This window comes from Trachinotus anak, unplaced genomic scaffold (assembly GCF_046630095.1).
Source record: "Trachinotus anak isolate AG129_WGS33_773 ecotype Australia unplaced genomic scaffold, CSIRO_AGI_Tana_v1 ptg000005l, whole genome shotgun sequence".
Lineage (NCBI taxonomy): Eukaryota > Metazoa > Chordata > Actinopteri > Carangiformes > Carangidae > Trachinotus > Trachinotus anak.
This window is the reverse complement of record NW_027273856.1, coordinates 279,914-295,978: the sequence shown is the minus strand read 5'-3', so window position 1 is coordinate 295,978 and position 16,065 is coordinate 279,914. Positions and strand designations below refer to the sequence as shown.

The window sequence follows — 16,065 nt, the reverse complement described above, 5'->3', positions numbered from 1 at the left end:
ACAAGTCTCTGGAAATCTACTGGAGGGATCAACACCATTCATCCAAAAAGATTCATTTGGTGTTTTGATGGTGATGGTGGTGGAGAGCACTGTCTGACACATCAGTCCAAAATCTCCCATAGGTGTACAATTCAGTTGAGGCCCAGTGACTGCTAAGGCCAAAGCATATGATTCACATCATTTTCATACTCATGAAACCATTCTGTGACTCCCTGTGTCCTATGGATGGGGCCATTGTCATCTTGTTTCTCTGCTTAATTTTCAGGGTTTTCCTTTATACATATATATATATATATATATATATATATGTGTGTGTGTGTGTATGTGTGTGTGTTTGTGTGTTTGTGTGTTTGTGTGTGTGTGTGTGTGTGTGTGTGTGTGTGTGTGTGTGTGTGTGTGTGTGTGTTAAACCTACTTTGTGTCTAGAATATCCCTCAAGGCCGACTGAGATGAAAAATATGAGAAACTACTGAGTGAACAAGTAAAGCCTTGAGGTCATCCATTTGTGCTTTGTAGGTTTCTCTCCTCACCCATTCCCTCGGGTTGAAATAAAAGCCTGGCATGTCACATGGGGCAAAGTGGTTGTATTAAAGTGAGGAAGTGGTTGGTACTACATCCAGGAGAGGACTGAGGGTGGCAAGGAAATGATAAGGTGATAAGGAATGTGTGATAGGTTTGGCTTGAGGAGTCACAAGCAGAGGTTGCAGAGATATGGACTGTGGCATTTGCAGCTTCACTGTTAATATGCTCACATGGATACACACGCAAGGTCATACATGATACTTGAGGTCATTCATGAGGTCAATCATTAACGGCATAAATTGCCTGTCAGTTACGACTGTGGGGTAATAATATTGAAGGGCTGTATTGTCAATAGGTTAGCTTAGCACAAACACGGGAAATAGGGGAAACAGCTTGCCTGTCTCTGCTAAGAGGTAACATAATCAATTTATGCGCAATTGTAATGCTTGTTAATAAATGCAAAAAAAGTGTTATGTAAAGTGTTATGTAAGTGTAATTTGCCGTTTTATGGCAGCTTATGTGCTGGAGTGTTTCCTGACTGGGAGCAGTTGCCAGTTTCAGGCCTCTGTGCTAAGCTAAGCTAACTGGCTGCTGCCTGTACCCTTATATTTGACATATACTGTATTTAACTGATAGGAGAGTGGTACCATCATCTTCCCATATAACTTTCTATCCAAACGTCAATAAGCATATTTCTGTTATACAACTGTTGCTTTAAAACCAACCCTTCAGTATGGTAAGCTGTCCACACACCTTTACAGCCACCGCATATCTTTGTGACGTCACATTTTCTGCTTCTTAACGTTGAGGAAACAAGAAGTAAATGTGAAACATAATATGTCCAAAAGATTCCCAAAGATGTTTTTATAAACAAATTATGAAAATAAGGACTCTATTATGTGTGCAGGTGCGACTGGTCATTGAAGTGATCTGGCCTCTGTTCCTCTTCTTCATACTGGTGGGGGTGCGGTCCACCAATAAACCAGTTAACAAAGGCCAATGTAAGTAGATACCCAGTTGTAATGTTAAACTCTCTTTCACGAGTCATTAAAATTTTAATGTTCTGTGAGAACTCATAACTCAAAGCTAATGCATATGAAAATGTTAAGGGCCATATGCTGATCCAGCACGAACATGTAAAACGACTAACCTCTGTCATGACATCGCTGCATCTATTTTTCCAACCAATGAGTAAACCTCGATTCCTTCAGGTCACTACCCAAATAAAGCCATGCCATCGGCTGGTGTGCTGCCCTGGCTTCAAGGTATGATCTGTAACATCAACAACCCCTGTTTGAGCTACCCAACACCAGGGGAAGCTCCAGGCCAGGTCAACAACTTCAACAATTCCATGTATGTACTGGGATATTCCCTTCTCTATCTTTTAAGACATAACACAGTAGGATTAAAACACAATACACAATACTAAGACATACTATTTACAGACACTATATGATCTTTTTTTTGTCTTTATGGTTAACCAGAATTGCTGGAGTGTTGATAGAGCTACAGACCCTCCTGGTGAACAGATCTATTCTCAGCAAGGCACAGTTGCTGGCAGATGACATCAACCAGTGGGCTTCGGTCCTGCGGTTTAACCCTGGAAATGGTAAGAGAATCTGAATATCATCTTCTTATGGCACTATTCATGAAATCACAGAAACTGAGGAAGCAGGGTCAACGTGCAAATTCTTCTTTGTTTAATTAATGTTTAGTTGCTATCGAGAAATTGCTCAAAAAAAAAAAAAAAAAATCATTGTTATAGTAAATAATCAGCCTCAGCAACAATCACTCTGTTATGTCTTTGTTAAGTACTCCTCATCAAGGAAAGTATCCCCTTCATGTGGCTGACAAGTTGGAGGATTTGTTATTCCCCTTTATCCCTCAAAAACAATGGCGTGTGATTATTTATGATGCAATTTGCCACGCAGACTGACAGATCGTTTGTCTTGATAAGTTGCTGCTTTGCATTAGGCTCATTTAGCCTGATGATATTCAAATTTTCATACAGCACCTAATTTGCAAGAAGGCAAAGTGTGTGTGTGTGTGTGTGTGTGTGTGTGTGTGTGTGCGTGTGTATGTTTGGGGGGGGGGGTTATGCTGCTCAACAAACGGCTCGTGGGCCATTTGCATTTTGGGGTCGGTGGCTTGTAATATACAAGATTAAATCCATCAAAGATCTAAGCCTGGGCATAATTAATGGGATTCGCTATCTGAGGCGAGAGCACAAAAGGGCATTAACAAGAATGGGGGATGGAGTACTATCAAAAGACTAGGATGGCAAAGGTGATTGTGTTGTCCTTATTTTGTTTTTACCAAGGGTTGATTAAAAGACTCAGGTGGTCACTTCAATCAGAAAAGCAACAGTGTTCAGGAAGAGCCCAGAGCATGTTTTACCTGCACATAATATCACCCTGTCCGTCTCTCCTTGTTCTCCTGCACTCATGAGGGGCATTGCACTGTATGTGTTTGGTGTTGTATATAGTGTACACAGTAAATCAAACAGCATCATTAATTCCAGACAATATTGAATGATTGTTATTTTTAACAAACATTTATCTTAATTGAACCTTGAATAATATAAGTCGCCTCCCCCCCTCATCCTGATAATTGACTGACTTGCATTTATTACACTTGCGAAAAGGGGTTATCTAATTAAATTACGTAACTGCTTCATCATCTCAACAGCACATCCTGGAGTCCCAGAGAGAAAATGGGTGATGTGTGAATGTAATGCAGAGGGATCCCTGCTATGCTGAGCCACTGAGGGTGCAACAATAAACAGTCGATTGGTTTTGAAGCTGCCTTCTTAAAATCCTGACTGTCTGTGGGTAGCTAATCAGAAGAAAATGGCTGGTTAACAATCTGGTGCATGTTTAGCAACAAATGCTCCCCCCCCCACACACTTGTGCAGCTCAAGTGCTCAGCCCCTACTTGTCCCAGTGAAGGATTTAATGGCCACGGTCATCTAGAAAGCATCATTTAAACTTCAATTCATCAGACTGTAATACCACTCAAAGCAATAACAAAAGCAAATCAGAATGCCATTGAGTATTCTGCATTCTTGATTTTCCATTTGTTCAGTAACATGCACATGAAACTTAAAGGACTGTCTTTCCATTTTAGGTCTTTTTTTTTTTAAGATTTTGACTGTTTCCATCAGTTTGGATAGAATTACACTTAGCAGCTGCACTGCGGTGATTTTGAAGACAGGGGCTTTAGCTTTAGCTTTAACCTTGTCCCTTCAACGACAGAATAAATCCTCTAGTACTTTGGGGTGGCTGCTGTCCTATTATTTACACAGAGAGGTCTCCTTCATGGTTGGCATAGGTATCCAGTTAAGGCAAATGACCCAAGTCTCACATTTTTATGCGTGCACCCAGATTTGTGTACAGTGGTGTGGAAATCAAATGCAGGAGTGAGGATAGACAAAGAAAAGGAGCAAAGACAGAAAGGCTGCAGGGTTGGCTGCAAAATATCTACAGTGCAGATGGAAAGTTTATAGCCAAAGCTAGAAGAATGAGCAAGTACATTTGTCTTTTAGGGTCCCATATTGTAGAAAGTGAAATTTCCATGTTTTTTTCAATTATATAACAGGTCTAGCTGCAATTTAAACACAGTGAAAGTATCAATGTGCTCAATCCAGGAAGGCATGACATGCACACCGCCTTAAAACAAACTATCAGACAACTATACTTAAAGGTCATCACCCTCAGCCCTGCCCCCAGCCCAATCCACCTGGACCCAACATCCAACCTCGATTGCTGTAAGACAGAAATATGTTGAGAAAATGCTGCACAGTCGATGTCAGTGTATCATTTTGCAGCCTTGCCAAGGATTGTAATATTAGAGACCAGTGGCGAAAGTTTATTTTTTCTGAAATACCAGAGCATTTTACTCTGACTGACCATCTGTTCAGTCCATTTTAGCACTGACTGACCATCGACATTTGCATTCACTGTTTTATTTTGCTAAGCTACAGTTGTAGGCTACTACAACTTTGGTTGGCCTGGCCTTGTGTAACTCAGTAAAGACTACATAGTTTTTGGTACTTAAAACTACAAATGTACCTCTCTTAAGGATACCAGCACCAGAAAATTGTAAAAATATGGGACCCTTACAATTTTGTGATGTCTGACCAGATGTCTACATCAATTTTTTTTTCTGTATCAGTTGCAGTTCTGCAAAAGTACTGACTCTCTTTCTTTATGTTCAAGCTCAACCAGTGGTTCTGAGGAGTATTCTAAGAGACGATGAAACTTTCACCACACATCTGACAGAGAATTTGTCGGTGCCACCAACAGTCGCTCAAAGCCTCATAAATGCGAAGATTTATGTCGATCCGGTGAGTATCATTTCACAGCTCTCCAGTAAGAATCCTAACAAGAATTTCCACCTCCTTCTGTGAATGAAGGAATTAAAATGTTACCATAAGGTTCTGAAGGCTGAATGTGCTTGGAGTATTGTGAGTGAACATTTCAGAATAAAATGTCCTGGCCAAGAACTGCCTCTGAGACTGATAATAAAGGGCAAATGTTGTATTTTGCTTCACAAAAAAGTCATTTGAAGCAGCCTACAGTAGGCAGTGTGGAATGAAATGAACTTGCAACAGCAATAAGAGTAACAAATGTCTTGTCTGTAAATGTTCCCCAACTGATACCCCAGTAATATTGGAGAAGCTGCATGAAGGTAATTATGTTTTACTGACATTGACAAGGATGCTTAAATACAGTGTGCACTCATCCCTACTCTCTATGAGGCACTCATGATGGTTGCAGGGTGCAAAATGGTCTATGTGCTTGGAGAGTAAAAGTTCCCAGTGCAGTTCCTAAGCCATTATCTGTCGGCTCTTGTATCCTGTCTTGCGTGGTATCACTGTGTACTGTCTGGTATGACACAAATCGACTGTGTTTGTGCATTTATGTGTGGGTGTAAATGTTTGTGTCTGTCACGTTTTTACCATTGCCGTGTTGTGTCGCTGTGGTGTCTGTGCATATGTAGAGAATGTCAGTATTAATTAGGGGGTGATTCAAAAAAATGAGGCTTAATTAAAATGAAGTAATGCCTTGTCTCTTGAATCATGGTTCAACATACACTCTGGTTGCATAACAACTCAAGGGACACAACACATGAATAAATAAAATATGGTCAGATGCAAAGTTTGCTTATTTGTCAACTTTTACAAAAGATGTCTTTTCTGTTCTGTTTTTTTTTTTTTTTCTCAGATGATGGGAGTTCCAAGGCCTGGCAACCTCAGGAGGATCCTATGTGAGGGGACAGATCTGGATGAGTATGTCCAATTTAGCAGCCAAGCTGAAAGAGAGGCTTTTCAAAATGTCAGCTGCTCCCTCACTCCACAGCAGCTGATTAACACCCAGCAAGTACTCCTACGAAACCTGGATGTGAGGAAAGTGCTGTCTGAGGTGAGCTTTTTGCGCTTCATAAATCTCACAACTTGTCTAATTTGAGTTTGATGAAGTTTGAGGAAATTTTGTACAGTAACTCGGACACAATTAGACGGACTTAGACAAAACCTATATTGATAATGCATTTGAGAACTGTGCTTACACTAACTGCCCTGATGCGGACACTGCAGTGGTATTACCCACTGTGGTGTCTAGATTTGAAATGGCCTAATTTCTCCTCAGCTCTGTCGCCTACATCTAGCATCCTTACAAAATGACACTGTCGGGCTAATCAAGAAATGTAAAAGTGAAACTCTTGTGCAACTGAGGAATAACTTGGGAGGATGCATTTGAACCATCTGTCAGGCAGACTCTCTCTCTCTCTCTCTCTCTCTCTCGCTCTCTCTCTCTCTCATGGGTCCAGATGTGGTGACGGCAAATGATCAGACTGTTAGAACTCGCAGCGATGAGTAGTCCTGTAACTTCCATATTCAAACTTTAACTGACGCACTGAGTCACAGAGAAACATGCGTAGTTCTGAAGTCACAGATGGTACTGAACAACAACTAACAATGTCGGCCCTCCAGCTGGTTAACTGCCTGTGTGGACACTGGAACTGAAAAGATGTTTTAGTGCCATCTGTGACAAAGAAATTCATTTTGTTTTGCACAACTGTATGCACCTTTCCTCAGTTATTCACCGTTTGCTGATAGAATTTGGTTTCTAAACTACTGAGCAGGCCGATTAGAGTGGGGTTGTTGGTATAAATGTGATAAACTGCTGAGTGAACCGTTTTAAGCAACCTTGTCTCCTAGAAATTACATTTATACACAACCAAACTACAACAACAAGTGCACTTAGTAGGAAACCTAATTGTGACCGGAGTATGTCTTCGATTAACGTAGTCAGGATGTGTTGTTAATTTACATATTTAGCAAGTCACAAACAAATTGATACCGGATGTATCAGTACGCCTACATTTTTCAATGAATCTAGGAGTAAAAACACCAGAATCACTTAATTTTAAATTGTAATATGAATTTGTTGTACACAACATTATTAGTGTTTGAAATATTGCGATAAATATTTTTATATTGTGCCCTTTAAAATTGGCCCGTTGAAAATCCTTATACGTCATTGACCCACAGGATACTGATGCAGTCTTGCCCTTACTTTAACCAAACTGCTTTTGTAAACCCAACCACAGGTGGACTGTGGCTGTTTATTTTAAAACCATGAAATTATAAATCACAAGTGCATTTTCACAACAACCGGAGCAATTGGTGTCCCAGGAAAGAATATAAATTTTCTGGGAGAGTCGCTAAAAAAAAAAAAAAAAAAAAAAGAGAACACAGGTGGTAAAACTAGTCAGCGAAAAGCTAGTGGCTCCGCTGCTGATAATGCATGTAAAGTTGATGCTGTTTTCTACATAATGTATTAGCTGTTGCAGTGGTATAATTATAGAGGACAGTGGTGCTTTAACCCACACAGTTATACTATATAACCCACCTATTGCTGGAGAAACTGATGGTCTGAAATTATTCAGTATTATATTATAACCCCTATGCATACAACTAAACTGGGAATGAAATGCAAAGGTCATAGGTGCAGATGAAGGGGCAATGCAGAGGATATGTCGCCCTCTATTGAGAACACGTTTAATATTAGACTTAGATCCAACTGTGCCTCTGACAGGGAGGTTTAATTTTTTTCAGCACCGGGCCTTTTTGACTCCCAACATATGAATATGAATTATGAGCTCTTTGAATCTTTTGAGGCACTATGCACAACAGCGTCCTGAGCTCCATCTGCAGCTCCATCAGCAGCTGCAGAGGCCCCGCCTCTCTGTGCCGTGCGCAGACAGGTTGACAGCCATCGAGGAGCCGGGACAGAGAGAGAGAGAGAGGGGAGGGTCCCATATTTGGACACTTTTTTTTTTTTTTTTTTTTTGTCAAAAAGTATGGAAACCAAGTAAGTTGTGAGCCACTAGATGATGATTTTCGAGTTTACTTTGCTGGTTTGCAAACTAATCTTAAGGCCAGTGTTGTAGAAGTTTGTTGCTCGCTAAGGTAGTAGCAGCAGACGAGCTAATTAAGCAGCAGCTGCGCAGCAACTGTTCAGAAGAAGTAGGTGATTTGTTGACGGAGTGGGACATTTGAATTTTGAGAGCCTTTTCTGCATTATATTTTGAAATGTCGCCTGGTGCCTGGATTTTGTGTTTTCGTGTAGAATTATTTCCACCATAAATTGATGCCGAAAGAGAAGTTGTGGCATAAATAAATCCACCAAAATGCAGGATTTGAAGTGTCTGAGGCTGAAAATCCCTGGGGCAGGACTCGCAGACCCTGTGGTTGATGTGTCCCCTCCAACTTTAAAACCAAACCTAAGCCCATGTCCAAGGTGTAAGTATTTTTTTTTGTGTGCCAAAATCTCCTGTTTGCTAAATAGAAGTTATGCACAAGGTATTTTCCAGCATGGATTATGAATAACCTACTTTAAGATGAAACACACACACACACACCTCAGTACAGTTTAAGTATATTTCAGGCATATGGTCTGCTCTAACAGTAATTCTCGCATTGGCTTGCAGTAAATTAAATGCAAAGACAATGATTTTCTGCGCCAGCTAATTCAGTAACTAATTAAAAAAGTTAAATGTTATGCTTGTCTGGCTCCGTGACTCAGAGAGATAAAGAAATATCTGTTGAAGTTAAAACTTGATAATGCACCCATTTCAGGGCCGAATCTACCACCAGGACCTCAACGCTTGTGATGTTTTACTGCACAATTATCTTAATGTAATTTTACCTCTCACATTTTTAGTGAGAAATCATTTTCTATCCCCTAGAGCCTGAGCTTTCGAAATTGTCGCTGTCATTTGCACCTCTGTGTCTTCCAGTGATTTTACTGGAATGCATGCACTCAGTTTGGAATTTATTAAAACCAATGTTTTCCTGAAGTCTTTTAAATCCCTCAGTTCACGTTGGAACGATGAAAGCCTGCACTTTTCTTTGAGTTTATCGTTGAGAAAAAATATATGGGACAGCAAATCCAATAAATAAGCGATAAGGCAGGAAGTTCGTAGGAGAGAGCATTTGAACAGTTTAAGCCCACAGGCATTTTCAGACACAGAAAAAAAAAAAAGAAAAAGCCCAGGCAAGATATGGAGGAAAAGCTCTTCAGCACCTCAAGCAAATGGATGGAAAAGAACAGAAGGCTTCACACTTAAAGCTTGACATTGCTGAATGATTGTGATAACAACAACAACATAAAGAAAAGGGCAAGGGAAGAAGTCGGGGTTTATCGCTGAGGTAGATAGTGGCAGAGGATGGTTAAGACATCACCTCCACAACTTTGCGTTTGTGTTTCTTGAAAATCATTTCAGAATACAATGCACATGGTAAAGCTGGGAAAAAGAAGCTTTTGAATATGTGTGGCATTCAAGGGTCATTCAAAGGTTAGTCTTTCTGGACTAGAGTTATCTCCTTTGTTGCTCATCAGCTCAACAAATCTTAACTTTTTCTTCCTTTCAAAATATGTTGAATGTAGAATTATTTTTTAAAATCAGTCTACCTGGTTCTCAAAGAAATGCGACCACTGGAGCCTTCTGTAACAAAGTGCAGTGGAAATTGTGTTTAACAAATGAGTATGATAAATCTGTTTCGTGCCACGACTCACTTCATCTCCCGGCACTGAAATCTCTGCTTCCATTGATCTCTCGCAGGTGATTTTCTACTGTTTTGCTCAGAATTGTCTGAGAGGAATGCTTGTGCTTTCTCACTAAGTCCCCTCTTGATGTCTGCTCTGCGCACACCCTGATCCTAAATGAATGTACTTGAGACTCAATCAGTAGCCAGGCTATTGTCAAAACTGTGCCTGAATGGGCTTCTGTGTGTGACTTGTATTTTATTTTAAGAATAATAATGCAGCGTTACCTCACTGCTCTTCTTTATACTCCTCTTCGCCTTCTGATCTCTCCATTTGCATACACTTCACAGCTTTGTAATTTCATATGTGGAAAGACAATACAGGTGCTCTGAATACAGCCTATATTTGACACTTGATGCATGAAAATGACAGTGGTTGAAAGGGCATGCCATTTAGTTCTTCTAATTGGACTCATACTGTGTAGCTTCAGAATGTCACTGTAACACACTTTTATTAACCAGTGCCAGGGATGATGGTGTTAGGATACAATTCCCAGGTTGAGATACACATTAAATTCTCATAAAATCTGCATGAATTAATGAATGAGGAAATGCAACTGGCCATGTGTAACATACGGTGCAAGTACTTTTGTCAAGATATAGTTTAAATACATGAAAACAGTTTAAAAAAATGAGTATTTAATAGGAAATGAAGACAACACCCCTGCAAGCCTAATACATACATTTGATTATTTCCTAAGCTGCCTTCCCCTTTGGATCTGAATGCAGTGGACACCACGACACTGATTGGGAAAACCACTCAAAATGCATTACCAGTGTTTGAAGAGGTTGGTGTTACCATTATACCATATACATTGAAGATTAATCCATATTCATATCATATGGCTCTTTTTTGTTTTTTTTGTTTTAAAATTACTGACTTTTACCTCCTTGTATCCAGATAGCCAGGTTGCAGAACTCCATGATCTTCAAGGCTGCTCGTTCATTGGATTTCCAAGGGGACATGATTGGCAGTGTCAATAGGCTACTGTGTGGAAAGCAGCCTGACTTCAATTCCACCAACATGACTCTCAGTTTAGGCTCACCTGGACAAATGGCTAACAACAAGTCAACCTCCATCATGGGCAACAGTTCGGGTAAGTGCTGCAGAAAACTACAACACTGTATGTAGTCATGGTAGTCAGGAAATGGTAATATGGCACATAGCAAAATACTGCATAACTGTGCTGCATGTGGAAATAGGGGAATGTCTGGAAATCATTCTTAATCAGTTAGTGTGACAGAGGATGACAGGACCAATCTGATCATGTCAGGGTGTTCTTTAAAAACAATGTCAAGCAGATTTATAGTGTTTTGACAGCTAGTACAGCTGAAAAGTATCAGTTCAGCAAAGGAACTTTGGTCCAGCAGGGTTCAGTAGGCATATTTATGGGTTAGGGATGTTGGTAATGGATAAGGAGATGTGCTCCTGCACAGATAAATTTGATGCAAATCCCAGCATTTCCTGTTCTAAAAAAAAGCGTGCTGCAGAGAGAAAAACCAGTGATCCCTATTTTCATGAATTAGTGGTCCATGGTACACTGTGAAGTCAACTGTGCAGAATGCACACGGTGTGACTACTTGTGCACATTCAGGAACAGGCACCTGTGGCACAGTTGGCACCTGCGCTAGAGTTGGAAACTGGGTTTGATTAGGAATTCATTATCAACGGCTGTGTCAGGGGCTGGCATGAGTCGCAGCCAATCAAATCAGCTCTCCTCATCCCATTTAAAAGCTTTCTGCTCCCCGCCCTGACATAATGATGCTTTCTTAATGGAGAGGAAAGTCCAGAGCAACTTAGCCCAAATGGAAACTGATGTTGTTGTCGGAGCGGTGCAGAGCCACGAGGCGCAAATATATGATATCCTAAATATGAACATATGGCAACCCAAACTTCCCGCAGAGGACAGATGGTGTCACTAAAACACTTTTTGGAGTTCTGAAGTCGTTTTTTGTGCTGTTTAGAAAGGAATGCGGTCGTGCCAGCCATATTGTCAGCAATTGTACTCAGACTTTCCAGTGCTATATTGATTTCACTGAACCTGGCTCAGTTGGCCTTCCAGTGGTTGAAATGAGCAGCTGGTGTTCACTGAAGAACGGCCAAGTTCAAGCTACAATGAGGCATGACATCTGTTTAAAAGAATGATACTCTCCCTACTATAAGTGTAGTTTTGACACACAATTCAGTCAGTCAGATTTTTTTGTATGCACAGTATTTCCATTACTGCCCATACTGTGAGTAAAACAATAGTTGGTTATTAGTTTTGATTATACAGTGAGAATCATAGAAAATTGTAGAGATTTTTTTGTAACAAATGAGGAAAAAAAAAACATAATCTTACCACTACAGTAGAACACAAAGAAAAGAATGCAGGAAAGATTCTTGGGGAAGAGGTTCAGTGATGCCGTAAAAATGTCCTGGAGCTGTCTAAATTGCTTGGTCCAGTGCATCCCCAGGATGTCATTGCCTCCCATACTCCTGATGATATGCAGTGCCTGAACATGATAACATGGTGCAGAGTAGCCTCCACAGCTGTAGCCAACCAGTGATGTTTGCTTAGCAGCAGCCTGGTGCTAGTTATGAAAGATTTATTCCAGGTATCCACATTGAAGGAAACTGGGATACATTCACAGGGCTTTGAAAATCTGGACTACACCTCCCACATTTAGTATGGCTGGAGGTGAAAGAGCATTCTTATGGCTGCAAGAATTTAATTTATTAAAGTGGAAAGATAGAGTCTACAAGCAGTTGTGCATGATAGAGTGAAGTACTGATATGAAACACCCTTTGATCTAACCCAGTGCATATACTCAGCTTCCCTGGCATTACTGCATTAATGTGTGTTTTTGATGCGTAAAGTTATCTGGTGTTTGAGGACTTTTATATCAAAGTAAAACAGGCACTCTGTGCATACAGAAAAGATGCTTGTAATTTATGTGACTTAGTTCTGGATCAGTTGAGCAGTTTACCATGTTGCTTGTTGTGTAAACCCGTGGCACAAGGTACAGCCCATGCTACAGCCCAAGCTACTTATCCTTAAGCAATATATGCGGCACAATGTTGCCTGAGGCCTGTTGGTCAAGGCCTGAGGCAATACTGAAGTAGTAAGGCATCCCCAAACTACTGTATGATGCTTCACAATTGATTAAAGGTAATATTGTCTTGGTCCACAATTAATTGAAATGGAAATGTTTTTCTTGACCCAGGTGTTGTCTGGCAAATCTTTCTAAGCTGCCATGTAGGACAGGTTTGTGCAATCTGTGACAATGTACTTGAAAAGTCATTGTGGCAAGACATGCACCAGGTGATGTTACTCTGGGTAGAACTTGTTGGTATTGTAGAATATCTGTTTTTGGTTTTCTTCTGGTTTTCTTCTGTTTTTTATTTTTTCCACAATAGGATATGTTAGTTTTTACTTCAAATTAACATTTCCTGGTGCTGCTTTACTAGAACATTAATGTATCGTTAAAATAAAGGTTTAGTTTTTTTAACTCATTGTGTTTTAAAATAAAGTTCTTGGGTGTATTTTCTTGGAACCTACCTCATTTTCCTTACTGAAATCAATACAATGAAAAAGAAATCCTAATAGAACAAAGAAACAAAGTTAAAGACATAAAAACAAAACCCTTGATCAATATCAATAAGATGTTTAGTAATTACAAATTCTGTTCATTTAATAGACTTTTATTTATATTTTATTTATAAGTCCAAGAAGAGCGAAGCCAATTGATAATTGATTTAACATAAATGTTAACTATCTGAACTATCTAAACTATAATGAAATGTCCATTTTAAACAACCAAATGCAACATGAGACAGTAAACACTTCACAAGAGAAATAGCATTTTTATTTATTGATATATTGATTGATTTAATTTTTTTAAATATTTTGCATGTCCACCTTTATTTTGATGACGGATTTAATCCTTTAAACCATGTGGATGATACCAGTCTTTCAAATATGTGTGTGGAAGGTTTTCTTTTGGATTCAAGTCAAGGGACACACTTGCCCAGGTCATAGTTTTCCTTTTTTTAAATTTTTTTTTCAGTGTGTTTGGGATCATTGTCATGTTGAAAAATTCCTTGAGGCTGAGAGTGATTTTTTTATGCAGTATTTGTGTAAACAAACTTGCATTCATCGTGCCATCCATAAATGTTGTCACCCCCACAGCTTTTGTTCTCATGCAGCCCCCGTATCAGCACACTCCCACCTCCATGTTTAGCGGTCGAAACTGTGGTAGTCCTGGAATGAACAGTACCAAACATGCTGGACCCCATCTGATCCAAACAAATTTATTTTGGTTTCATCTGACTAAAAAAATGTGCTGCCAATATTCAACAGGCCTCTTTTCATTCGCTTTGCCAACATTTAAAACTTGCAGCTTTGTGCCATTTGTGAGCAATGGTTTTCTTCTTGGATGCCATCTGCAGAGCTTGACATCATGCAACTTAATTTTTTTCAATGCAAGGCTGCAAGTGGCAAATTGTGCTGCAACTATGCTTAGTATCCTATTGATGGCCTTGTGCTGCCTTCTCATCTTTGTAAAGTCCCACAGTCTGGTTTCTTACTTGTTCAGGCAGTTGCTTACATCCATGTGGAGCCATGTTGCATCAGACACAACACAGACGCTGAGGAAGCTGTGATGTTGTTTTATAAGCTTGTTCATGCAAGTAGCCTTCACTGGGAATAACAGGTGTAAATTCATCGTATACTGTTTGCATCTTCCATACCTGTACATAATATAGGTATGGAGTATATGGAAGGATTCTAAAATACATGCTGATACTGTACTGTTAAATAAATATACATAATACATACAAGTATTTTGGACAGATTTCTTTTCAGAAAACCTACATGCACACAAACCATTTTTATAGGTGCTGTGCAAAAAAAGTAAATAAAAGTAGCAGAGCAGTTCTGTGTGTTGGTTGGGGAAGCTTTGAAAATCATTGAATATGTTTGTCCCACAAACACCTTGAGAATGAATTCTTCTGTGTAACGTCTTGCCGCCTCGTGCTCATTAGAGACCATGCATTCCTGTTTCATTAAATGCCTGTTCTTTGGAGAAAACTGCACAAAATTAGATTTTAATAAGACGCCTCTATTCCCTGGGAATAAAGTTATACTGTAAAGTGGAATTGCATGCTAGTGCCAGCACAAATTAGCAAAAACATTGTATCATCCATATAAAATAAGCACTAACATTTTGTTAGCATGCTAATGGATGTTCTGGATTTGCAGTGGCATTTCATTGTGTTGGTCTATGTACAGTTAAATGAATCTGGAATATGTAGTGTGTCTGCATAATGGCCAATTACAACTCCTTTGTAAGTGTAAAAGTACACTCAAAGGAATAGTAACACAGCTACAATAAAGGCCAACGCTGAGGTTTTGTTAACAGCTCAGTAATGTTCCCTTCCTAATTAATCGCTGACAGCAAAGGAAAACTTCTGAATTATTATACAGGATAGTTGGGGTGGTGACTGTTCTTCCATGACAGTAAACAGTAATTTTAAGTTGATACCGTTTTCAAAATTTGCCCAGTAGCTAAGCTAATAAGAAGAGATTACATGGTTTGGCAGTGTCATATTTTTATACATTTGGTTGGGGAATTTTTATTTAGCAATGAATTTTGAGTCTTTTACACAAGTTTCTTTTTCTTGCCGTTTTTATATTGGATATTATCTGGTTCAATATGAGGTGTTTGAATGTACTGGATTCCTTTTTTTTTCTGGAAACAGAAGTAGGTTGGCTGTTTAAAGCAAAAAACAATTGAAGCTCAAGAGCTATGTTTCTTTAACTGGTCATCTGACTTGACTTCTTTTGATGTCAGAGTGAGTGTTTTTTGGTGCAGCTTAGCGTTTTCATGTGAATATTTTGTACCAACAACAAATCTTGCAAATTAATAATGATATGTGAATATAACCTCTTTCATTGTTTTATTTTTACTGGTGTGATTTTCTCTGACACTGCACATAAAATTTCCTAATATCATAAGACTTGCAGAGTCATCCTCAGAGTATTAGCCAAAGGGTGTCTTTGAATAATTAGTAATTGGTACCCTTTATTTCTAGTTTTAAGCACATCTCTTTAATATATATTGGAGACGGTGAAGCCATAATACGTGTCTATTGGCAGGTGTTGGGAGTGAGAAAGGCCTGTCTTACACTACTGAATGTCAAAGCTGCCTCTCTGTCTCTTGTGAGAGTGACTTCAATGACATTTATTCAAGCCTATTTGATTTTCTGTTGGAAAGCTGCAAGGCAGCACTTGATTTGTTGTACTGCTTGTAAGATTTGTGCTGCTTGTTTAAAAAAAAAAAAAAAAAAAAAAAAAAAAAGTGCTTCCTGATTCAAGCATAGGGTGGTTCACTTTAAACTGGCATATTCAGTGTACATGTTTGCTGCATGTGTGTATGTCTGTCTTAGT

At 39.3% G+C, this 16,065-nt stretch overlaps 1 protein-coding gene across 3 annotated transcripts in view; it reads left to right on the top strand.

Moving 5' to 3' along the window:
• LOC139621272 (phospholipid-transporting ATPase ABCA1) overlaps window positions 1-16,065 on the top strand; it is a 166,579-nt gene that overhangs the window by 9,291 nt on the left and 141,223 nt on the right. For all 3 annotated transcript variants that reach the window (XM_071477564.1, XM_071477566.1, XM_071477565.1), the window contains exons 3-9: window positions 1,430-1,523; window positions 1,734-1,875; window positions 2,007-2,131; window positions 4,740-4,867; window positions 5,748-5,945; window positions 10,336-10,422; window positions 10,536-10,731. In XM_071477564.1, the coding sequence (XP_071333665.1) occupies window positions 1,430-1,523; window positions 1,734-1,875; window positions 2,007-2,131; window positions 4,740-4,867; window positions 5,748-5,945; window positions 10,336-10,422; window positions 10,536-10,731 (970 nt within the window). The remainder of the gene's footprint in view (window positions 1-1,429; window positions 1,524-1,733; window positions 1,876-2,006; window positions 2,132-4,739; window positions 4,868-5,747; window positions 5,946-10,335; window positions 10,423-10,535; window positions 10,732-16,065) is intronic.